The sequence below is a fragment of the Haliotis rufescens genome, unplaced genomic scaffold (genome assembly GCF_023055435.1).
Source record: "Haliotis rufescens isolate VD_foot unplaced genomic scaffold, xgHalRufe1.0.p SCAF_12, whole genome shotgun sequence".
Classification (NCBI taxonomy): Eukaryota; Metazoa; Mollusca; class Gastropoda; order Lepetellida; family Haliotidae; genus Haliotis; species Haliotis rufescens.
This window is the reverse complement of record NW_025963802.1, coordinates 23,017,501-23,042,690: the sequence shown is the minus strand read 5'-3', so window position 1 is coordinate 23,042,690 and position 25,190 is coordinate 23,017,501. Positions and strand designations below refer to the sequence as shown.

General features: G+C 40.7%; 1 protein-coding gene across 3 annotated transcripts; it reads left to right on the top strand.

Moving 5' to 3' along the window:
* Window positions 1-14,746: 14,746 nt before the first annotated feature.
* LOC124111711 (BBSome-interacting protein 1-like) lies at window positions 14,747-22,549 on the top strand. Of its 3 annotated transcripts, none has more exons than XM_046471490.2 (2): window positions 14,747-14,847; window positions 21,966-22,544. In XM_046471490.2, the coding sequence occupies exon 2, from the start codon at window positions 22,031-22,033 to the stop codon at window positions 22,262-22,264; it is 234 nt and encodes a 77-aa protein (XP_046327446.1). In that variant the 5' UTR covers window positions 14,747-14,847; window positions 21,966-22,030; the 3' UTR covers window positions 22,265-22,544. The 3 variants fall into 3 exon arrangements, with proteins under 3 accessions (XP_046327446.1, XP_046327447.1, XP_046327449.1); XM_046471491.2 differs by lacking the exon at window positions 14,747-14,847 and adding an exon at window positions 16,609-16,669 and having other exon boundaries at window positions 21,966-22,549; XM_046471493.2 differs by lacking the exon at window positions 14,747-14,847 and adding an exon at window positions 19,260-19,317 and having other exon boundaries at window positions 21,966-22,549.
* Window positions 22,550-25,190: the final 2,641 nt, after the last annotated feature.

Genomic DNA, 25,190 nt, shown 5'->3' with positions numbered 1-25,190 from the left:
AAGTACATAACAACTGCACGTTTATTCCATCAAACATGTTTGTTTACTTTTTTGAGATAAGAACGTCTTGGTACGGTCAGAAATACGTGGTCTTTGCTTTATCTGTTATTTCGTAATATTTTGTTTATAATAAATATTAATATCTTGGAATAGTAATGTTGTTCTGGACTCCTCGCGAACTCATCAACAGGGGCTGCATTCAATACATTAACATAATAATAAGACATATTGCATCAACAGATGGAAGTATAACGTGTTTTATTGTTTTATGCAGGGGCTGTATTTATTCAATTCATTAACATTATAAGACATACATCAAGAGAGAAAAGTACAGGGACTGTATTCAATATATTTACAAAATAAGATATAATATAAGATAGCTACGCGATAAATCGCAAAGAACAATGAAGCACGAAGCGTGGTTTATTTCACGATAAAACATTGTTCTATCATGACGTCATTTCTGGAGATTCGAACGTGCGTTCGCTACTTGATGACGTCGCAAATTGGACGACGTTGTTTTTGAGAGGGAAGTGTCAAGTGAGTTGTTCCCCATAAATGTAGCTCGACAGCGCAGATGAACGAAGTGGCCGAACGATCGCACCAAAAACCTGGAGAGATATAACAATCGGTATTGGCAGAAAAGTTGCAGATAATCGACGTGAAAATTGTGTGAATACCAAACTTATATCTCATATAAGAAATTAACCGCTCGTGGTTGTTGTTTATCGCGAAATAAAACACCGCAGGGAGAATAAACCATGAGGGGCGCGGCTACTCGTTTACATTATCACGTCATGGTTGAGACAAACACTACACCTGATGATGATTATGGCAGGTAGTAAAAGAAACTAAACTGTCTGTTTACTAAACATGCATTTTAAGCTACTTGGGCAGTAATGATGGAGACAGGCAGTAGTTCCTGCACATTCTTATGTAGCACTGTATAGAAATAAACGTAATTCCGCTTTCACACAATGAATGTGTGCACTGTGGGGGGGGGGGGGGGGGGGGGGGGAGGGGAGGGGGGGGGGGATGGTTGTCTACCCTGACGGCGTGGGACGTTGCTCATAATATCAACCACTTGTTTGTCTGGCCTCGTTAAGCTCCACCTATATAGTCATTACACACGTTCAATGGCAGATCCAGCAATGTTAAAAGGGGGGTCTTGTAGCAAAATCCTCTCTCAGATAATATTACTGCCAACAACAAACTACTATTGGTTTTGGGACTTATGTAAGTGGGGGAGCAGAACCTCCGTCCCCCTCTCGATCCGCCTGTGTCTTTTATAACAGACAGTTGGGACAGTTAGCTTCCTATACATGTATTTCCATTTTGATCAATAAAACTCACTGAACTGAATGTGCTTGCAAATGACATTTTTTGTCCTAAGTGAACATTCGATTCGTTGAAACAGTATATATCTATCACTCGAAGGACGAAAGTACAAACAAAATTGAGATGTGCGTCTATCTACGGCTGTATAAATTCTAATCAGAACCCCTGCCATACATGAACCTGACAAGGTAATTAAATTCTCTCCTCCGTCCCAACGTCAACGTTCCCTTCCATTCGCCCATTTATCACCAATGTGAAATTACATGATACACAAAAATAATTAAAATCTAGAAAATTACTGTGACAAATGAAACACGTTTCTCCAAATTGTAAATACGATTTGACACCAGGTGGCGCTCAACCAATTGTCGTCTGCTGATGACACTTGAGGGCAGACAAATTAGAAAATTAATCCCGTTATGAATTGATCGAGAGACATTACCGAGTATGAACCGGTCTTATAGCCTCATCTTCATGTCACAGAGAGAAATCTCGCCACCATCCAAGATAACATCTCACGATTACAATCGGGCGTGACTTAAATCACTAAAAGCCTGTGACACTTCGCCCCGCCCATTCTCTGTCGCATATGCTCTCGGAATTAACGCCACGTGACTGTGGCTTGTGCCACGTGTGTTACACCTGCTTAATTGCCGAAAACTTTTAAATTTACTAAATCGACAAAGCCAAGTCGAAATCTGTAAACACTTGCGGGACAGCACAATTATCAACTAAACATTTCGTTATGAGTAAAGTCAAGCGCGCTAATGTTTGCAATAAATATTTTGTCTGCGTACAAGAGCAACATTCCATTGCTGTTTAATTTTTCCCGTTTTGGAAAATAAATAATCCCATGTGTACTGCACCGTATGAATATAATATTGTTCCAAGATTATTTTTTTTCTACCTTAGACTGTATTCGGAGCATACAGACACATGTCAACTAGCGAATGTTTCTACATTGTGTTAAGGCGCATGTTTAGTGGGTGCATTACTAACTCTGTTTGATACATAAATTAATCGACAGTATCTGCAAAATAGTTTTACTTTCAGCAACACGCTTTCCCAAGAATATATAGTCTGTATCAAATATATTTAAGAGCACATATCTTATTCACCAGAAACGAAAGGAGAAACAATAAAAAAGTATAAGCAGCAAAACAGATCATTAGATTATACATACTTTGTTTGTAACCAGTTTCTCCTCAACAAAATGTGTTTATTATCCGGGTTCGAGACATATTTACTGTCACGTGATACTGTGACCAAGGTGTTCTCTTTGGGGCCATTTTGATTGGTTAGACGAGGGAGTTCTGTATGGAACCATCGTGGTCGGTTAAGGGGCATTCACACGGTACAACTAGTTGTATACATTTTTGTTATATGCAATAAGTTGCACGAACTGAAGTTGTATACAACTCAGTATTCACAGGGGGGCGAGTTGTATACAACTCAGGTCTCGCGAGATCTCTGACAGAAAGCTTGTGATTCACTACATTATCGCTGGAATCCCGGTTGCCGAGTTAATGTTCAGACACAAAGTTTTGAAAAATCAACGCTTTGCGAGAATTGCGGTCGTGCGGCAGTAGGCCAACCTCTGACTTTGCAATTTAACGGACTTGTATATTATTGAATTTTTAACCCCATGGTAGAAAATTAAAGACTGGTTTGAAAAGCAAAGAGTGTTAAATGTTGTCCAAGTTCCTGTTTTGCTAACGAAAAAGCCTCCGTGGTGAGCATCTGCTTTGGCTCAGGACAATACATTCTAGTATATATTTTGTTTATGTGTATCTACAAAATTCCCACACAGCTATCTATTTTAATACCCACATCAGTTCCTTTTCTGGGACATTGAACGATTGTCATCCAAAATGCCCTGAAGACATATTTCAACTTGTGTTATAATAAAGAAGAATGACCTATAAAAATCCCGAAAGTGCCTTTTGGCCAGTTGAAACCAGATACTTTAAGGTTACAGAATGTTGGGCTTTATCACTACAACAGCACCACGACCCCACACCCACCAACCCCAACAGACCATGACCCGCCTCTACAACAAGTTCTATTTGTTTAAATGTTTCTATTCTCGCCTTGACAGACCAATATACCGTCAGTGTGCGTGATTTTGCGTCAATCATCGCGTCACGTGGAACGATTTCTGTTGACTTTTCAAAATAAATATCTAGACTCTAATTATTAATTCCGCAATTCTTGCAACGACCCATGCATATTCGTTTAATCTGAGCTAATGTATGCAACAATTTGACGACGGAATAGTAGAAAATGTTAAGTAAAACTAGGAGTTTGCTTTGTTTACATTTTCAAAGGAGAAGGCCCAGTGGTAGGTTCCAGAGCACAGGGTTTGGTTTCACACTTGAATATTTCGGTTGATTTCATTTGAACTGTTTAGATTAGTGACTTAGACAATGTGTCAATTGATTCTTAATGGTATAATTAATTCACGGATGTATGTATCGTAGCTGAGTGTGAAATACATGTGATGCGACAGGCATCTCGCCTGACGCGAAAAGAACGCAACGCTATCCAACATGGAGGTTCGGTCCCGAGTTTTTGTTTCGAAAACGAATATAGGGTTATTTGAGTCTTTTCGGAATGATGATTGGGGTTTGGACAAAAAGCAGACACGAAATGGTTTTGTAATTGAACTTCTCGTGTAGCTTAACGTTATTTGAAAAAATAATCACATTTAGAACGTTGAATTGTAAAATGCGAAAATGGCAATATTTTCGTTGTACACTATTTTCAGATGCCGTTTGTGATACACATGCTTTGCCTAAAATAGTTGTTAATGGCATCACATAATAGATACTTTCCCACAGAATTTAAAACGGTGACGTGTATTTGTGTGTATGATGTATTTTAAGTTTTAGAAACGTATTATGAACCTAATCTCATCTTGGTCTACAGTACGGTGTGGTCACATAGCCTGTCAAATAACACTATGAACTGTTTATCCTGGGGATTTAGACCGATGCAAACGTCAAAATATATAATTTGTTACAGTGTTATTCTACATATCTACGTTTCATAAGTCTTTTATTGAGTGGTGACACTTAGGATACCGAAAAGCAGAAGTTACCGACGTGAATCGGGGTCGCCATTTTTGTTTACAAATTGACGTGTAAATGTCACGTGATTTTCATTCGCGTTTTGATTGCCTGCGTTCATACAACTTGTCGCATGAAAATAGAGCATGTCCTATTTCGTATAACTCACGTCCAACATGTTGCATAAGTCAAAAGTTGGATCGACTTGCCTGTTCACACGATGCAATATGTTGCATTTAACAATTGTATACAACTAGTTGTACCGTGTGTATGCCCCTTTATACCACGCTGTTCTATATCGAATCGAGAGGGCGTGATTGATGTTCTGTATCGAGAGGTCTAATAAATCACGATCGCTCCACACAAAACACCCTTGTCTAACAAATCACGATCACTCCATACAGAACACCCTTGTCTAACCAATCACAATGGCTCGATACAGAACACCCTTGTCTAACCAATCACGATCGGTCCATTCAGAACACCCCGTCTAACCAATCACAACGGCTGGATAAAGAACGCCCTGGTTTAATAATTACGACCTCTCCTTACAGCACACCCCGGTCCAGCAAATCATGACGACAATGCAGAACGCCCTGGCCTAACTAATCACGATTGCTCCATACAGAACACCTGGGTGTAACAAATCACGATGGCGCCATACAGAACACCCTCGTCTAATAAATCACGATGGCTCCATACAGAACACCCTGGTCTAATAAATCACGACGGCGCCATACAGAACACCCTGGTCTAATAAATCACGATGGCGCCATACAGAACACCCTGGTCTAATAAATCACGATGGCTCCATACAGAACACCTGGGTGTAACAAATCACGATGGCACCATACAGAACACCCTGGTCTAATAAATCACGATGGCGCCATACAGAACACCTGGGTGTAACAAATCACGATGGCGCCATACAGAACACCTGGGTGTAACAAATCACGATGGCTCCATACAGAACAGCCTGGTCTAATAAATCACGATTGCTCCATACAGAACACCTGGGTGTAACAAATCACGATGGCTCCATACAGAACACCTGGGTGTAACAAATCACGATGGCACCATACAGAACAGCCTGGTCTAATAAATCACGATGGCTCCATACAGAACACCTGGGTATAACAAATCACGATGGCGCCATACAGAACACCCTGGGTGTAACAAATCACGATTGCTCCATACAGAACACCCTGGTCTAATAAATCACGATGGCGCCATACAGAACAACCTGGTCTAATAAATCACGATGGCTCCATACAGAACACCCTGGTCTAATAAATCACGATGGCTCCATACAGAACACCCTGGGTGTAACAAATCACGATTGCTCCATACAGAACACCTGGGTGTAACAAATCACGATGGCGCCATACAGAACACCCTGGTCTAATAAATCACGATGGCGCCATACAGAACACCCTGGTCTAATAAATCACGATGGCTCCATACAGAACACCCTGGTCTAATAAATCACGATGGCGCCATACAGAACACCTGGGTGTAATAAATCACGATTGCTCCATACAGAACAGCCTGGTCTAATAAATCACGATGGCGCCATACATAACACCCTGGTCTAATAAATCACGATGGCGCCATACAGAACACCTGGGTGTAACAAATCACGCCTGGGTGTAACAAATCACGATGGCTCCATACAGAACACCTGGGTGTAACAAATCACGATGGCTCCATACAGAACAGCCTGGTCTAATAAATCACGATGGCTCCATACAGAACACCCTGGTCTAATAAATCACGATGGCGCCATACAGAACACCTGGGTATAACAAATCACGATGGCGCCATACAGAACACCTGGGTGTAACAAATCACGATTGCTCCATACAGAACACCTGGGTGTAACAAATCACGATGGCGTCATACAGAACACCTGGGTGTAACAAATCACGATTGCTCCATACAGAACACCTGGGTGTAACAAATCACGATGGCGCCATACAGAACACCTGGGTGTAACAAATCACGATGGCGCCATACAGAACACCCTGGTCTAATAAATCACGATGGCTCCATACAGAACACCTGGGTGTAACAAATCACGATGGCACCATACAGAACACCCTGGTCTAATAAATCACGATGGCTCCATACAGAACACCTGGGTGTAACAAATCACGATGGCTCCATACAGAACAGCCTGGTCTAATAAATCACGATGGCTCCATACAGAACAGCCTGGTCTAATAAATCACGATGGCTCCATACAGAACACCTGGGTGTAACAAATCACGATGGCGCCATACAGAACAGCCTGGTCTAATAAATCACGATGGCTCCATACAGAACACCTGGGTGTAACAAATCACGATGGCTCCATACAGAACACCTGGGTGTAACAAATCACGATGGCACCATACAGAACACCCTGGTCTAATAAATCACGATGGCTCCATACAGAACACCTGGGTGTAACAAATCACGATGGCTCCATACAGAACAGCCTGGTCTAATAAATCACGATGGCTCCATACAGAACAGCCTGGTCTAATAAATCACGATGGCTCCATACAGAACACCCTGGTCTAATAAATCACGATGGCGCCATACAGAACACCTGGGTGTAACAAATCACGATGGCGCCATACAGAACACCTGGGTGTAACAAATCACGATTGCTCCATACAGAACACCTGGGTGTAACAAATCACGATGGCGTCATACAGAACACCTGGGTGTAACAAATCACGATGGCGCCATACAGAACAGCCTGGTCTAATAAATCACGATGGCGCCATACAGAACACCCTGGTCTAATAAATCACGATGGCGCCATACAGAACACCTGGGTGTAACAAATCACGATGGCTCCATACAGAACACCTGGGTGTAACAAATCACGATGGCTCCATACAGAACACCTGGGTGTAACAAATCACGATGGCGTCATACAGAACACCTGGGTGTAACAAATCACGATGGCTCCATACAGAACAGCCTGGTCTAATAAATCACGATGGCGCCATACAGAACAGCCTGGTCTAATAAATCACGATGGCGCCATACAGAACACCTGGGTGTAACAAATCACGATGGCTCCATACAGAACACCCTGGTCTAATAAATCACGATGGCGCCATACAGAACACCCTGGTCTAATAAATCACGATGGCGCCATACAGAACACCTGGGTGTAACAAATCACGATGGCTCCATACAGAACACCCTGGTCTAATAAATCACGATGGCGCCATACAGAACACCTGGGTGTAACAAATCACGATGGCTCCATACAGAACAGCCTGGTCTAATAAATCACGATGGCTCCATACAGAACAGCCTGGTCTAATAAATCACGATGGCTCCATACAGAACACCCTGGTCTAATAAATCACGATGGCGCCATACAGAACAGCCTGGTCTAATAAATCACGATGGCTCCATACAGAACACCCTGGTCTAATAAATCACGATGGCGCCATACAGAACACCTGGGTGTAACAAATCACGATGGCTCCATACAGAACACCCTGGTCTAATAAATCACGATGGCGCCATACAGAACACCTGGGTGTAACAAATCACGATGGCTCCATACAGAACAGCCTGGTCTAATAAATCACGATGGCTCCATACAGAACAGCCTGGTCTAATAAATCACGATGGCTCCATACAGAACACCCTGGTCTAATAAATCACGATGGCGCCATACAGAACACCTGGGTGTAACAAATCACGATGGCGCCATACAGAACACCTGGGTGTAACAAATCACGATGGCGCCATACAGAACACCTGGGTGTAACAAATCACGATTGCTCCATACAGAACACCTGGGTGTAACAAATCACGATGGCGCCATACAGAACACCTGGGTGTAACAAATCACGATTGCTCCATACAGAACACCTGGGTGTAACAAATCACGATGGCGTCATACAGAACACCTGGGTGTAACAAATCACGATTGCTCCATACAGAACACCTGGGTGTAACAAATCACGATGGCGCCATACAGAACACCTGGGTGTAAAAAATCACGATGGCGCCATACAGAACACCTGGGTGTAACAAATCACGATGGCGCCATACAGAACACCTGGGTGTAACAAATCACGATTGCTCCATACAGAACACCTGGGTGTAACAAATCACGATGGCGCCATACAGAACACCTGGGTGTAACAAATCACGATTGCTCCATACAGAACACCTGGGTGTAAAAAATCACGATGGCGCCATACAGAACACCCTGGTCTAATAAATCACGATGGCTCCATACAGAACACCCTGGTCTAATAAATCACGATGGCTCCATACAGAACAGCCTGGTCTAATAAATCACGATGGCTCCATACAGAACACCTGGGTGTAACAAATCACGATGGCTCCATACAGAACACCTGGGTGTAACAAATCACGACGGCGCCATACAGAACACCCTGGTCTAATAAATCACGATGGCTCCATACAGAACACCGTGGTCTAATAAATCACGATGGCTCCATACAGAACAGCCTGGTCTAATAAATCACGATGGCTCCATACAGAACACCTGGGTGTAACAAATCACGATGGCGCCATACAGAACAGCCTGGTCTAATAAATCCCAATGGCGCCATACAGAACACCTGGGTGTAACAAATCACGATGGCGCCATACAGAACACCCTGGTCTAATAAATCACGATGGCGCCATACAGAACACCCTGGTCTAATAAATCACGATGGCGCCATACAGAACACCCTGGTCTAAGCAAAAACGATGGCGCCATACAGAACACCCTGGTCTAAGCAAAAACGATGGCTCCATACAGAACACCCTGGTCTAAGCAAAAACGATGGCTCCATACAGAACACCCTGGTCTAATAAATCACGATGGCGCCATACAGAACACCCTGGTCTAATAAATCACGATGGCGCCATACAGAACACCCTGGTCTAATAAATCACGATGGCGCCATACATAACACCCTGGTCTAAGCAAAAACGATGGCTCCATTCAGAACACCCTGGTCTAATAAATCACGATGGCGCCATACAGAACACCCTGGTCTAAGCAAAAACGATGGCTCCATACAGAACACCCTGGTCTAATAAATCACGATGGCGCCATACATAACACCCTGGTCTAAGCAAAAACGATGGCTCCATACAGAACACCCTGGTCTAATAAATCACGATGGCGCCATACATAACACCCTGGTCTAAGCAAAAACGATGGCTCCATACAGAACACCCTGGTCTAATAAATCACGATGGCGCCATACAGAACACCCTGGTCTAAGCAAAAACGATGGCTCCATACAGAACACCCTGGTCTAATAAATCACGATGGCGCCATACAGAACACCCTGGTCTAAGCAAAAACGATGGCTCCATTCAGAACACCCTGGTCTAATAAATCACGATGGCGCCATACAGAACACCCTGGTCTAAGCAAAAACGATGGCTCCATACAGAACACCCTGGTCTAATAAATCACGATGGCGCCATACAGAACACCCTGGTCTAATAAATCACGATGGCGCCATACAGAACACCCTGGTCTAATAAATCCCAATGGCGCCATACAGAACACCCTGGTCTAATAAATCACGATGGCGCCATACATAACACCCTGGTCTAAGCAAAAACGATGGCTCCATACAGAACACCCTGGTCTAATAAATCACGATGGCGCCATACAGAACACCCTGGTCTAAGCAAAAACGATGGCTCCATACAGAACACCCTGGTCTAATAAATCACGATGGCGCCATACAGAACACCCTGGTCTAAGCAAAAACGATGGCTCCATACAGAACACCGTGGTCTAACCAATCACAACGGCTGGATGAAGAACACCCTGGTCTAACCAATCACGATGGCTCCATACAGAACACCCTGGTCTAAGCAATCACGATGGCGAATGCTTTGGATGTCGAAATGGGCCTAGGAAGACAACTAGAAGGTGTCCACACTTACTTCAAGGCCCTGAATGTACAGCAGTGTGATGTAAACAATGTCGGACAACCTGTGTACTTCCGTAATTTCCTGGATATCACGGCTGCATTAATTTGTTCCTGATAAACTTTGGTTTGGACCGTATTTCACTTTAATAACACGGATATTCCTAAACACTCTTAGAATTGTGAAGCTTTCTGATCAACAAAAGTGTGATATGATTATGTTGTGAAGGGTTTGCTTTTTGTTTTGTATTGATGAAAACCTGTTGGTTGGAGCTGCTCGGCAGCTAGACAGGACACAGCTTCGCCTGGAGCAGCAGCTGCACGTGACGCTTTTCACAGCTGCAATCCTCATCTATCACGGGTCCCGTTCCACAGACGGATCCTACTCTAAGCTCTGGGACCGTCGTAACTCCCATACTTCAGCATACACTTACTAATTGTAGCGATACAAAAAAAGCTATCACACATTACACGAGAAAGCGTTTTATTATTACTTTGACAATGCCATTTCGTAATTAATTAATTGATTAATCAATTAATTGATTATAAATCCATCATTCATATTATTCATTTAATAAAACCTGTTGAAAACATAAAGTGTCAGGCAAAAGAAAGCATACACACATGTTTGATGGTGGCTAAAATGAAACACACAAGGAATGGTATTTCGATGGTATGTGATATCGGTATAAGAGCTGTGTTTTGGACGTTAAGTTTGTTGTGTTTAGGCGACTGTTTTAAGCCGAGTGACGTTTTGATAACGTTTATTATTTTTGGATCAAATTTAATTTTCAAGTGTATAGTTCTTTTACCCGGCAATGTATTCCAGACTTCATGCTTCTGATCCCCCCGTGGTGAGAGAGCCACGTCCTCAGCTCATGGGGATTTTACGTGCGCATCGACCATAAAATGTGAATTTGGACATGAAAACATCGTCACTACATATAAACACTAAGTCTTCCTATCTTCCTCCAAATGACTTTAGTGATGCAGGTGTGGGGGTTGGTCGCTGAAAGTCTGATCTGTGCCAACAACATTAAAAGTCACACATTGATGTACTTGACCCGATGATGAAACACATACAGCTTTGTTGAATAAATAAGATGCACAACCGATTTGCATATAGATATGATTTGAATTGTCAACAGAACACGATCTCAGTTATGAAATAATAGTGATTTCCCATTGTAAACGACTAGACTAGACTAACATCTACTACAACCGGTTAATTTTTTAAATATGAATTATTTAATTCAAAACAATTACGTCCGTGTATCGTCAATATGTTATAATAAATTTCACAGTAAGCCTAGTTCTTCAATTCCAGGCAACATGTACATAACTGCATGCAGTCTTCAGATTTGAGGCGACTCAAGTTGTTTTAGAAATATAAGAAGGTATTTAACAGGAAGAGCGTATGTATAGGTATTAATACGTAGCTTAGAGTTAACAACGCTAGATAAGGTTGACTAATTCAAATTGTATTCGTTTTCTATCTATTGCTCATTGAATATAAAACACAGTTTTTAAATTACTCCTGCCGAAATAATGTCCGTAAATACTCTTTTTACACACATAAAGTTATGTGATTTATGATCAACTTGAATTGTGTCTCTTGTCTCTTACAATTCTACATGTATTCGTACTTGCATGTGGTATTATGATGAATAAATGGTGTTGTCACAGCTGATATAAGAACTTGGGTAAACACACACATGGAGAGACACCTTAATCAGTATTACCACAAAGTTGATAACAATATGAAGCGCATTACTCCCACCAAGCTGATAATTTCATATGCATATTCACTCACTGAAACAAAACGCTGAATGACTAACAGTTTTAACAAAGGAGTATAATGCTTAGAATGTTCAGTTCTGTGGCACAGACAACACACATATAACGTGTATAACGCTCAAGCGAATTGAATAATGTGTGTTTATTGTTTACCGCTGCACACAGCAATATTCCAACTGTATGCCGGCCGTCTGTAAATAATCGAGTCTGTACCAGACAATCCAGTGATCGATCCACATAACTTGGATACGATGAAATGCATCAACCAAGTTAGCGAGCCTGACCACCGGATCCTGTTAGTCGCTTCTTACGACAAGCATAGCCACTAATTGTATAATGATTAAGGTTCACTCTGTGTGTATATTTTAAGTGTTAGTTTATGATAATTAATTAAGCAGGTTTGATTGTCCTGGCGCTTGGTATTACATACGGTGTAAACTAGACGACTACATATAGTTATCACACTCTTGTGACAAATGGAAACTTTCGCAATCCCCCGTTTACAGTTATGGGAAAAATCATTGAAGTCGTTTTACGCTTCAGTTGTCACCACCTCCCTTATGCTCAACAATTCATGTTTCATTGTGTGGGAGCACGTTGTACACTTATCATATGTAACCGAGTGGAGGCATCTGTGTCAGGCGATAACAAGCTTCAACTACACTGGAGGTTTAGGGAGTTTTCTAATGTAGAACCTTAAATACACTGAAGCTTTGATACCATGTCACGGGTAGCCTAACTACGAAAGGTGTACAGTACATCCTTAACAGGCTGCTTGTACTCAGTACACTTCTCGAAACAGTTAAAGAATCTATAACGTCTCCTCCTCCGAAGAAGGCAAGTTTGTTCTACCAGCGGACAAGGCGATGGCTTTGGTTTTCTGTGATCCCAAAAGAATCTTACTGGTGGACTGCCTTGTTATGTGTTTTTCTGTTTCACATTGTAACCAAGGACCTGGCTGGGTGGTAAGTACAGATAATATACCGTCGCCGTTGTGCGGGATTTTGCACCAGTCATGGTGTAGCGGCACTGAAAGTTTACAATTTCTGAAGAATTTACCAAATAACTGTACATAATGACTCTGATTTGAACTCTCTAATTCTTCTACGATAATCTTTCCATGCATATATGCAATACATGTACTACGAATAGATAAATAGATCTCTCAAAAATGTAGAAAATGGTGCTCAGTAAAATTTGGAGTTTGCTTTGTTTACAGTTTCAAACAAGCAGTTTCCTGAGCCCAGCGTTCGTTGAATTTGTCATTTGATTCTAAAATGTATGCAAATTCGGGAAGTATGTATGCAACTGACAGCGAACTATTAGTGATGTAAATCGGCATCTAATAACCGGGTTACGCGAAACGTGATTTAGTCAACACCATTTGAGTATCCTTTATGATGACAAAAACGCAAATAAAGGGTTCGACACAATCCATATAGAGCCGCTAAAGGGGGGAGCCGACATGTGGTGCGTATTTTGAAAGTGACTTCGTAGGGCTTGTTATCTTTGACACCATGTTTTAATAAAATTCGGAAACAGTGATGTAATGTCAGTGGCGACACGCCATGCATGGAAATAGCTACCACAGATACAATAGTGCACACATCAAAACAGTACATTATCTTCAAACTTCACACTATTGTACATAGACCACACTATTTCATCCGCATGTAACAGGTTCCCAGATTCTGTGGTGTCCTAGCTCTCATCGTGCCTAGAAGTCATTATGCCTATAGCCTCTAGACAACGCGTTCCTCCTGTCCTCTGAAGTTGAGTTGGATGTCGGTTGTCGGCACAATGAGCGGTAATAATGAAGGGGAAGTACTTGTCTGAACCATCCAACGGTTGTGGCCTAGCTGTTCCAGGGTGATGAAACACCCTATTCTGGAAGTTGCTTACTATATCAACCACGTTCTTATCTGCTACATACTCGGTTATATACAAGCCTTCGACATGTAGCTCCAATAATGCTCAGTGTGGATCGAACAACTTGAAGCGAACAGAAGTAGATCTATATTCTGAGTTGGTACATTTGGTACAATCACCATGAGATTGTTCTTTTGGTTACGATGTAAAGAAACCGTCACTTCAAATAGTGCATAATAAATATTGTGAATATATTGCTAAGAAAAGTGAAATGCTGCACACATGTTTACAGAGAGTGGGTGTATATCTGCTACAACTGTGCGTCAAGGAGGAAGTGTAATAGGAAAATAACAAGGCCAACAACTTGAAGCATTGAGTTTCAGTATATTAGGCGAAAAAACAATGGATTAATTGCATATTCATTTTGTTCATAAAAATTGTAAATGTCCATATATTAAAGTTCACAGTTTAATATTCCATTACCCAGATTTGTTATGCGCTAAAGCTAGATCTCCACCCGTCACCCAAAATCTGTCACGGAAAACTGTGTTCGCCTTTTAGGCTTCACCTATTTCATATTATTTACGAATGTAACTAGATAAATACAGATATTTTGAAAATAACAGGTCCCAATACAACTGGAGTAGAAACAACTATGATGCATATACTATATATTCCATGCAAGTCCAACGTTACCCTCGAATGCGGGAGATGTCAGAGAGTGATCTCCCCTACATTGCTCTCCTGTCAAAAGAGGTAGTTTCAAACGTCGATCTGTTTTGTATTTGTTTTGTGTTTCCAGGCAAGTCATTCAGATGTAACAAGTTTTGGAATATGTGAAGAGTGAAGTAAGTATCTTTTATCAGGAAATGAAGGGATATACATTTGTAGACTCCTTCTGGTGACATTGTTATTCAATTTGGCAATAGGTGGATCTAATCAGCCTTGTAGGTCGCCTCGTCGTTGTGGAAGTGCGTCTGGATAAAATTGTAAACTGACATGGCCATGTCATTTATTTCTTAAACTAAGCAGTCTCTGTTCATTATGTGCTGGTGGTTGTTACAACTTGTAACAACGTTTCTTGAAATAACACTGCCCTGGAAGGTACCAGAAAGCATTTCGGACCCCGTAGTATGTGGCCCCCGATCCATAGGCCTACCACCACACGTCAGGTGTTTTTAGCAATGATCGGTTCCACCGGGAATTAGTTCTGTCGTGAACAAATATTGCCAGTGTAAATATATCTTGGAAATCATTTCCTGGTAAGATTTCTTCCATGGGAGTAGTCCTATTGAAGGAACAATTTCGCTATAAGAACAGATACTCCAGATTTATATTGGAGATTTTACGTGCGCTTTCCGACTGCAAGCGTATGTCGCACACGGGTTTACTCCAGATAATCCAAGACATTTATAGTGTCGTAGGGGTTTTAGCTAAAATGGCACCTCAGCAAAACAGCACTCAAGCGAAAACGGCACCAATTGCCAAACGACACCTCACCTTAAAGGGGCACTAATCTCTGGCTTCTTCTCAGCTTTCTGACACTGGCTGCTCGTTAACGCAACTGAGCGTGACAAAAGACTGAGCTACCGTCTGCAAGGACAGCTGCATCTGGAGGCAATATTTGTTTTATGCATTTTTTAACACTGATTGGTTACCCGTGATCTATTGCGATTTCGACAAAGGGCGCATGTTAATTAATTTCTACAGCCTAAAACAAACCGACAAAAAGAGCGACGGAAGCTCATAGAATGTCGTTATTTGGAAATGGTTATAGTTTAATAATAATAAAAAGTATCCCTGCAGTGAAAACATTTTCGGAATTTGGATTGCGTGGATAATAGGATTTCTACTCCCATGTTGCCATCCATATTTTCTGGTATAACCCTACACTTGTGCATTTGTCGTCATTCACTTGATGCGTAGTTAATGAATTTATTACAGGTATAATTAGTGGTAGCACCACTCAGATTACCTGACAAAGGTTCCCATTTGGCATTTATTGTGTCTGGGGTAATTATTCAATCTAAAGCCAGGTTTGAAGTGATTTGAAATGTGCGTTATGTAATATATGCACGTGGCAGCCCAGCAAGAGATCAATGAACTTTTTTTTGTAAATCAACGGATCATTCCTAGCCATCAAAGGATCAACAGAAAATATGTTGATTGATTAATCACTGTTATCTTGTACTGTGGATATGTCAAAATTAAGTGTTTACATGTGTAGGTCAACTAGAGAAAAGGGAATACACTCATATCATGGGGTGAAGTGCCGATGTCAAAACAACATACTTTGTTCAAGGGGTCAACCGATAATACATTGATTGATTGCTCATTGTTATCTTACTCAATGGATTCTTTTAATGAACTGTGGACATTATGAAAATAGTTGTCACGTGGGCTTTCTCAGCTGACCTTTGAGACTTGACACCTATGTAAAACACCTGAAACAAACTAACTGATCTGTTGAGAAACGAACACCGGTTATAATACATTTGTATCCCGAAACGGTATATATATTTTAAAATATTTGATTGTTACAGAGACACGTGACATCGAATACGTTTCTTTGTACAGCTGCAGACGTTTGGGATATTGTTCTTTTGTGTGGATATTCACGGAAACATTCCTCGAACAAGGAAGCTGCCTAAAATTATACATATAAATTTGGTAGGTTGTAATTATGATATTTGCATTTTGTTTTCCTTCATTTGCAGTAGCATTGGAGAGATTCATTCTTGTTCCTCTACATCTTGGTTGGGAAATTCTTCGATGCGCGATTGACGTTGTTTTCACAAGTCTTTTCCTTTGTATAATACAGTCAATTTGTAAAATGTGATTCTCTCAGGCAATTTATAAAATGTGTAAATATTTCAGTCATTTTGACTGAAAAATCTGTCCATTTCTTTAATTGACAAAAATTGATTAAGACGGTCAATAGGGCCTAAAAACATCACAATAGATTATTATGTAGGATTAGAAGCCAAAAAATATAGAAATGTACTTGTCATCGTAACATTTTCAGTCTCTTGGTGATGATATTAAACATAAAAATGTTTGGAATTCTTTGTCATAATAATACTGATGGACATATTTTTCAGTCAATTTGTAAAATAACTGAATATTCAGGCGTTTAATAAATTTCCTAAGTGAAAATTTTGTACATTTTGACTGTAAAAGTAAAAACATAATAAAATAAGCAATGCTCAGGAGAAATATTTACTTTGTGTTGCAAGTCAAAATAGTGTAAACGAAAATCGCACAGTTACCAAGCAAGTGACTTATCAAAACTTCGTCACCATTACCAATGCTACCCACAAAGATGCCAACATTTCCTTATTATTTCCAAAACTGTATTTCATTTGTTGATCAATGTGACCATACACCCTTATACTATCAATAAAAGTGACAAATGCGGTTACGAATTGCGCGGCACAGGTTGCGAACTTGTCTAGGTTTCTGTTGTATCATCCGGGTACTCACAGGAAAAAACAATAACAAAGGTAACAACCAGTCCCGGGGAATTGCTTTAGATCAGTGCCCCTTTAAGCTGACACGCCATGATTAAACTGGAATAATGTTAAAAGTGGCGTGTAACCCAACTCACTCACTCCTCTAGGTCTTGGTTAGGAAGTTCTTCAATGCATGACAGACGTTGTTTTCACAAGCCTTTTCCTTTGTAAGTGTGTTTATGTTACAGTCAATGTGTAAAATGTTATTCAATCAGGCAATTTATAAAATGTCTAAATATTTCAGTCTATTTACAAATTTACTGAAAAATCTGTCGATTGATTTAACAGATTGACTAAAAATGATTAAGACAGTCAATAGACAATAGATTAATTATGCTAGGATTAGAAGCCAAACAATATAGAAATGTACTTTTAATCCTAACATTTTCAGTCACTTGGTGATGTTATAAACATGAACATAAAAACTCATTATCATAATAATACAGATGGACATATTTTCAGTCCATTTGTAAAATAACTGAATATTTAAACATTTAATCAATTTCTTAAGCGAAAATTTTCCACATTTTGACCGTAAAAATATAAACACGATAAAATAAGCAATGCTCAGGTGAAATATTTACTTTGTGTTGTTAGTCAAAATAGTGTAAGCAAAAATCATACAATTACCAAGCATGTGACTTATTAAAACTTTGTCACCATTACCGATGCTACCCACAAAGATACCTACATTTCCTTATTATTTCCAAAACTGTATTTCATTTTGTTGATCAATGTGAGCATACACCCTTATACTATCAATAAAAGTGACAAATGTGCTTACGAGTGGCGCAGCACAGGTCGCGAACTAGTCAAGATTTGGCATTTTACCCCTTAATTATCAGCCATTTGTAATATTTCATTTTGAGGATATTTTATATGCAATATTTTTTATGTTTTCAAGTCAAGTCAACATAGACATGATTGACAGCATTTTCATGATAACTTGATTGTGCGTTTTACACCACATTGTTAATAGTCAAGTTAATCATGTAAATACCAACCAAATTAATTTGGTTATAAAAACAAAAAGGCCTCTCCCTACTATTAGGTATCGGTTTTATTATGGTTGAGTATAAACATGGATAAAGTATACTTGTGCATGTATGTCTGTCAGGGGAGGTCTGGTGCTTTTTGTCATCTTTGAAAAGGTGCAGACATCACAAAGGCAAAATGACAAAAATATATTGATAAATTCCCCAGTTCACATAGCTTCTCATCATTGTTACAAAATGGTGGAAGCCGAGTATCTAACTTCTAAGTTACACTAAACTGGAAAGGAAAGGAAGGAGAAACTGAGTGTCTGAAGTCTCTTGCAATGTCTAATTCCCTGTACTACAAACACAATAATGTGCTTCACTCAAGGAGGATAAACCTATGCTGCATCTGATCTTAGTTAGTTATACATGTACAGCCTTTTCCCCAGATAGGCATTAATGTCCTCGGTCCTCCCACCATGATGAACAAAGGTAATTTAGAAGTACAACACACCAGTTCTACAATGCTAATGTCTGAACCACAGACAGACTGATGATAAAGATTTATCATCCACAGTGGAACCCTGTTTATCCAGATGGTTCCATATAAGAGGGAAGTTGTGATAAGATAATGCTTGCTACAAGATATGACTAGTATCTAACTGGTTAGACAGTCTGTGTGGACCATGTTCAGTAAGGTTGGTGTTGATATGTACTTGATACATACCTACTATTATTTGCTACACTTATTAGACCAGATTTGTTTTCCAGGACACAAGCTTGGGATGGAGACCTACCATGTGTGTGACAGGCAGTTGTCAGTGAGGCTGTAACTACATTTCTGATTGTGTGCACAGCAAATCTTCTGCCTATTACCTACTGCTCACCCATGAAAAGTCTGAGAATCTGAATGCAGCCACCAGTTAGACATGACAAGTGTCTTATGCAGCTATTTTTTATTTTTTAAGTTATGTGAACTTGTTAACTTTATCTACGGATCAAACTTGCTGTGGGATAAATACCCAGGACCTTATCTTACAGATGACACCAGGCTAACAACTAGCACTACAGTTGGGTTGCAGAGTCTGTTACGAATAATGTATTGATATGCAAATAAGTGGCGGTTTACAGACATGTACAGTTAAGACGTTCAATAATAGTCACAACGTAGTTGATGCAAGTAGTATTTACCCTGACTTCCCGACAAGGACAATGTTGTATATTCATGAAAAAATATTAGCAGAATATGCAAGACGTGTGTGTGAAAAACTGGTAAGGCTTATTAATATCAATTTTGATACTGGTACTCTAGACTCAAGGATGTGGGAGAGAGTTATCTTGATATATGTCTACATGGATGAAGTGTGCGGAGCATACTATTTCTGAACGAATATTTTAAATTGGAAATTGTTAAATTTCATTTCTCAAAAGAAAATCCAAGATCTCCCAAAGTCATCTAAATCCTAATGCTTGACTGAAGACTATTGGCATGATTGGTGTAATGTCTGTTTAGTCTCATATTGATAACTGTTAGGGGTGACTGTTGGGGCTACTTGCGATAGTATTGTTGAACAACAACAAACTGTCATTCTGCTGTCCAGTTCTTTTTATAAAAACAAAAGTTTATCAACATGCTGCTATTTCAAGGCAGAACCATGTGCAGTAACAACTCGAACATTAATTGTGACTATTAAAACGATAGATTGTTAGACTGTTGCAGTCTGTGCCAAAAACATTAGTCTACCAGCCCCAACATGGCTCTAATCATCATGTTCAGGACAGTTTAATGTTATCATATGGACTATTATTTCCTGAATGTACTGGACCGAACAGAATTTGACCAGATTCGGGTTCCAGATGGCTATTGACAATTTAAAATACTTGTCAATATAGTAATTTTATAGGACAAACAATTGCAATACATAGTTTGATTTATCATTTCACTCTAATAAATGTGTTCTTCTATTCCATGGTAAGTTAATAGATACAACTTGTACAACTATCCGTTCAAGCATTGTTATTAAGCTGCTTTAATATTAACTCTTGTGTAAGTTAATCTTCAGGAAAGAAATATGATTCTCCTGTGGCTATTGTCTTAATGACGTACTCCACTCACAAGTGGCTGTCCAACACAGGGGAGATAACCCTTGGTCAGGTTTCATAATTGGTGAACTCACATCATCTATTCATTGAAATTTAGTAAAATGGGGGCTCTGTCATTTTCGTGGATTACCCAAAATTACAATTTGAATCAAATCATGTATATTTAACTCATGTGTCATTATGTGTACAATTCTTGAAAATATTTTATGTACTTATAGTTTCCTGTTGTCAATGTGTTGACGTGAAATTCATATAACATGTTTTATCTTCAATTAAACATAATATCTGACTTGTTTATTCAAGGTCAGCTTCATTATTGACCATGTGGAGCAGGTTTCTTGTTTGAGACTGGTTCCCTCATCTCTCCCAAGAGACAACAGTTCTGGTTCAGTGGGAGCATATTTTAGTTTACTTTTTTTTATTTTAATATGCAGTGGAATCTGTCCAATTCGGACTCGGTTCAGACCAGTAACAAAGTCCGGTTTACGGCGAGGTCAGGATTACACAGAGTACAAAAAGTGTGACTGATGACGAAACGTAAAGCAACTATCGTTGATTTTTATTTACTGCTGCTGCTCGTAGTCTTTGGTTCCTCAATTAATGTAACAATCTTAGCAACTTCGACACGCCTTTTCTTTGCCAGTTGCTCAGCCTTGCGATTGATAATGACAAGCTGTGTTTAAGGTTATTTATTGACACGCTCATGACACTGAGATACTCTAATTAAACTGAGTTTCTCATTAACAAGTGAGTAAATTCTAATTAACCAAGCGGACAACAAAGTGTTCAGATCAGTAGGATTACTTGCCGAATTAGCAATGTTGTTTCAGCTGACAATGATTGAGCTTACTTCCAAGTGAGAGAATATGCAGTCTGGTCTGGTCCAGTCCGATTTAGACAGCTTCTTTTCAATAGTAAATTGGTTGTTGGGACTGTAATTTTAGTCCAAAGCCTGAAGTGGAAAAAGTCCAAATTAAAAAGTTGTAGGTCAGTTTCATTAATGATAATTTATTTATCTTAGTGAGAGGCCTGAAGGGAAAGTCTGATTTTCACCGAAATCCAAATTTGGACAGTCTGATTTGGTCAGATTCCAGTGTACTTGATTTATTTGTTTGCGTCAAACATGTATCAGTTGAAAATTGATTGATGATCTCTTGTTTTCTTAAGATTGTTTTGTCTGTGTCCAAAAGTATTATTCATACAGCATTTACAGATGAAGATTTTATTGTCCAAGGCTGTCGAGTAATTACATAATACTTACAAACATGGTTAATAGTTTATCCCACCCCAGGGTAGAGCAAATCTAGGAAGTAGGATATCTTGTAGGGCACTTGTAGATCTTGTTTCACGGAACACTGTATGTTTGTGTTTCAGGTTTAGTTTCAACGTGCACTATAGTTGTCCAAAGGAGGTCTACACTGGAATAAAGACATTAAACAATGCCTGAGACTGTCCCAGGGGTGAAGGAGGTCCTACCCAAACAGGGCCTCTTGTATCAGGAAGACATGCCCACAGTGGTGCTGTGTAAACCAAAGTTGCTTCCTCTCAAGTCTGTCACTCTTGAGAAGATGGAGAAGATGCAGAAGGAGGCCCAGGACCTGGTGAAACAGCAGGACAAGGAGGCCGCGGTGATAGCCCAGATGGGGGGAGGGGGCTTCAGTGAGAGGTTCTAGTTTGGGAGGGGCATCAGTGAGAGGTTCCAGATGGGGGAGGGGCATCAGTGAGAGATTCCAGATGGGGGAGGGGCATCAGTGAGAGGTTCCAGATGGGGGAGGGGCATCAGTGAGAGGTTCCAGATGGGGGAGGGGCATCAGTGAGAGGTTCTAGATGGGGGAGGCATCAGTGAAAGGTTCTAGATGGGGGAGGGGCATCAGTGAGATGTTCTGGAACGGGGAGGGGCAGGTGAGGTTCCAGATGGGGATGGGGGCAAGAGTGAGAGGTTCTAGATGGGGAGGGGCATCAGTGAAAGGTTCTAGATGGGGGAGGGGCATCAGTGAGAGGTTCTGGAACGGGGAGGGGCATCAGTGAGAGGTTCCAGATGGGGGAGGGGCATCAGTGAGAGGTTCTAGTTGGGGGAGGCATCAGTGAGAGGTTCTAGATGGTGATGGGGGCAAGAGTGAGAGGTTCTAGATGGGGGAGGGGCATCAGTGAAAGGTTCTAGGAGAGGGAGGCATCGAGAGGTTCTAGATGGGGACGGTCATCAGCAAAAGGTTCTAGATGGGGGAGGGGCATCAGTGAGAGGTTCTAGATGGGGGAGGGGCATCAGTGAGAGGTTCCAGATGGGGGAGGGGCATCAGTGAGAGGTTCCAGATGGGGAGGGGCATCAGTGAGAGGTTCTCGATGGGAGAGTGGCATCAGTGAAATATTCTAGATGGGAGGTTCTAGGAGGGGGAGGGGCAAGAGTGAAAGGTTCTAGATGGGGGAGGGGCATCAGTAAAAGGTTCTATATGGGGGAGGGGCATCAGTGAGAGGTTCTAGATGGGAGAGCGGCATCAGTGAGAGGTTCTAGATGGGAGAGTGGCATCAGTGAGAGGTTCTAGATTGGAGAGTGGCATCAGTGAGAGGTTCCAGATGGGGGAGTGGCATCAGTGAGAGGTTCTAGATGGGAGAGCGGCATCATTAAGAGGTTCTAGTTGTGTGGAGGGGATTAGTTGAGTGAGAGAATCAAGTTGAAGGGGGTTTAGTGAGTGGTTATTGATGGGGATTGGGAGTGTCTAGATGGGGATTAAGGGAGGGGGAGAACATTATAGAAAGGGAAGATCAGCTTCATTTGTGAATTCTGTCATGAGTAGGGAATGATTCTAATGATACTAGTTTCAAGCCTTTGCAAGAATTCCTGCAGAAAATCAATCTTTTGCAAAGGCAGCATTACCTGATATGTGATGGAGTTGTACAGGATGTACAGAACAGATCGTGTTATGCATGTTGTACATCTCAGAGCATGGAACACTGTCATGTCTACTTGTACTGCATAATAGGAGTTCTGTTAACTGTTCAAACTTAATAGAGTTGTTAAAGAAAACTAGTTTCACCTGGGACTAGAACAGTGTAGTACACTGTGACGTTTTTAATGCAGATTATATGTTATATATCAAAAGGCATTATTGAAAAATAGAGAATGCCCACTTGCCAGTCTTACTACTTCTAGGATGTAGACGGAAGTGATGATGCTTGTACACCTTGGAGCACCTGTTGGAACCTGAATCCACTCAACTCAAGGTGGCACACATTTCATGGGATGTGAAGAATCAGTTTGTCATGTCCAGGTCTTGTTACTTGCGACCTCATTCAGATCAGATGTGCATTGAAGAGGAAGAAGACTTTAGTGCTCATATTATATTTCACAATGTGTAAAGTTTGTGTGGCAGAATGGATGAGTTAGACAAAAGTATAACCATCAACTGAGTTCATAATTTATTATTATCTCAGATCTCTTGGCTCTCTTAGAACTGAAGTGGTTAAAAATCAATTCAACTGATGAATTGGTGTGCAGCCTCAAAATAAAATATACATGTTGAATTTAGCTTTACACCATTTTCTCAGCAGTGTATGGGTACCAGGCAGGAAGAGAAAATGTCGTGTGTGATACAGATGTGATGGATGCATCCTTTTTATGAATACTAGTAGGTTATCATTGTCACAGTCATGTCATTATCCATAGTATTCACAGCCCAGAGAATGACCAGGAATTATCAGGGGAAATATTGCTCTACATTGTATCACACATCAACCCGATAATAATGTCCATTAGGAAAAGTGGTAATTGTTCAATGCATAGCCACAGATAAATGGAGATTGTCTTAAGACATCACTGTCACCATGGTAACAGGCATTTCTGGAATTCCCTGTGACCATTGCAACTCCGTCCACATGTCCAGTCTATATTGATATGTCTTCAGTAGTCACTAATTAAACATATTTAGCAAGTAGTCTGTTGTCTGTTGTTGGTATCCATTGTGTCTCATCCAATACCAGGGATACCAGGGTAGACAGGTAGCCAAGCAGTTGGGACCTTTTGGCTGTAGAGTCTGGGTTTGTTTCCCTGACATGGATGCCATGTGTAAGGGTCCGTTGTTGATGTGCCCTGTCGGTGAGAGGTAGCTGGATTAATTTTTATAGCGGAGAACTCACTTCACTCAAACAATATAAAGAGCTGAAAACCGATTCTGTACTGGTATGGTGAATAGTTACCTCCCTTTTGCCATGAGCATGTATGAGAGGCTCAGAAAGTGTGTGTGGCACAGCTACTTCGTAAGCCAGCATGGCGTTGACACGTCAAAACAACAGCAAGGAAGCTTTGCAAGGTAACGTACTACAGGGCATGTCACATAAACTCCAGCGGGATGTTTTTAAATGTTTACGTAGCTATGCATGGACTACTCAGAATTGTTATACATATTCTGTGTAGCCACGCAAACTCGACGCAGAACTACTGTTGATTATCTGCGGACCTCCTTTAGGGTGCCCCCTGGGGTCGGCCCAAACGTGTTGGATCACCTGTTATATCCCTTAGCGTTTTTACATGGCCTAGGATTTTTTATATTAACTGCTGAATGTTTTTCGCTCTTCATAGTTTAATGTTATTCATAATACCACGCA

What these genes read in the sequence shown, in the direction of transcription:
- LOC124111711 (XM_046471491.2), top strand. Translation starts at nt 22,031, where the DNA reads ATGCCTGAGACTGTCCCAGGGGTGAAGGAGGTCCTACCCAAACAGGGC.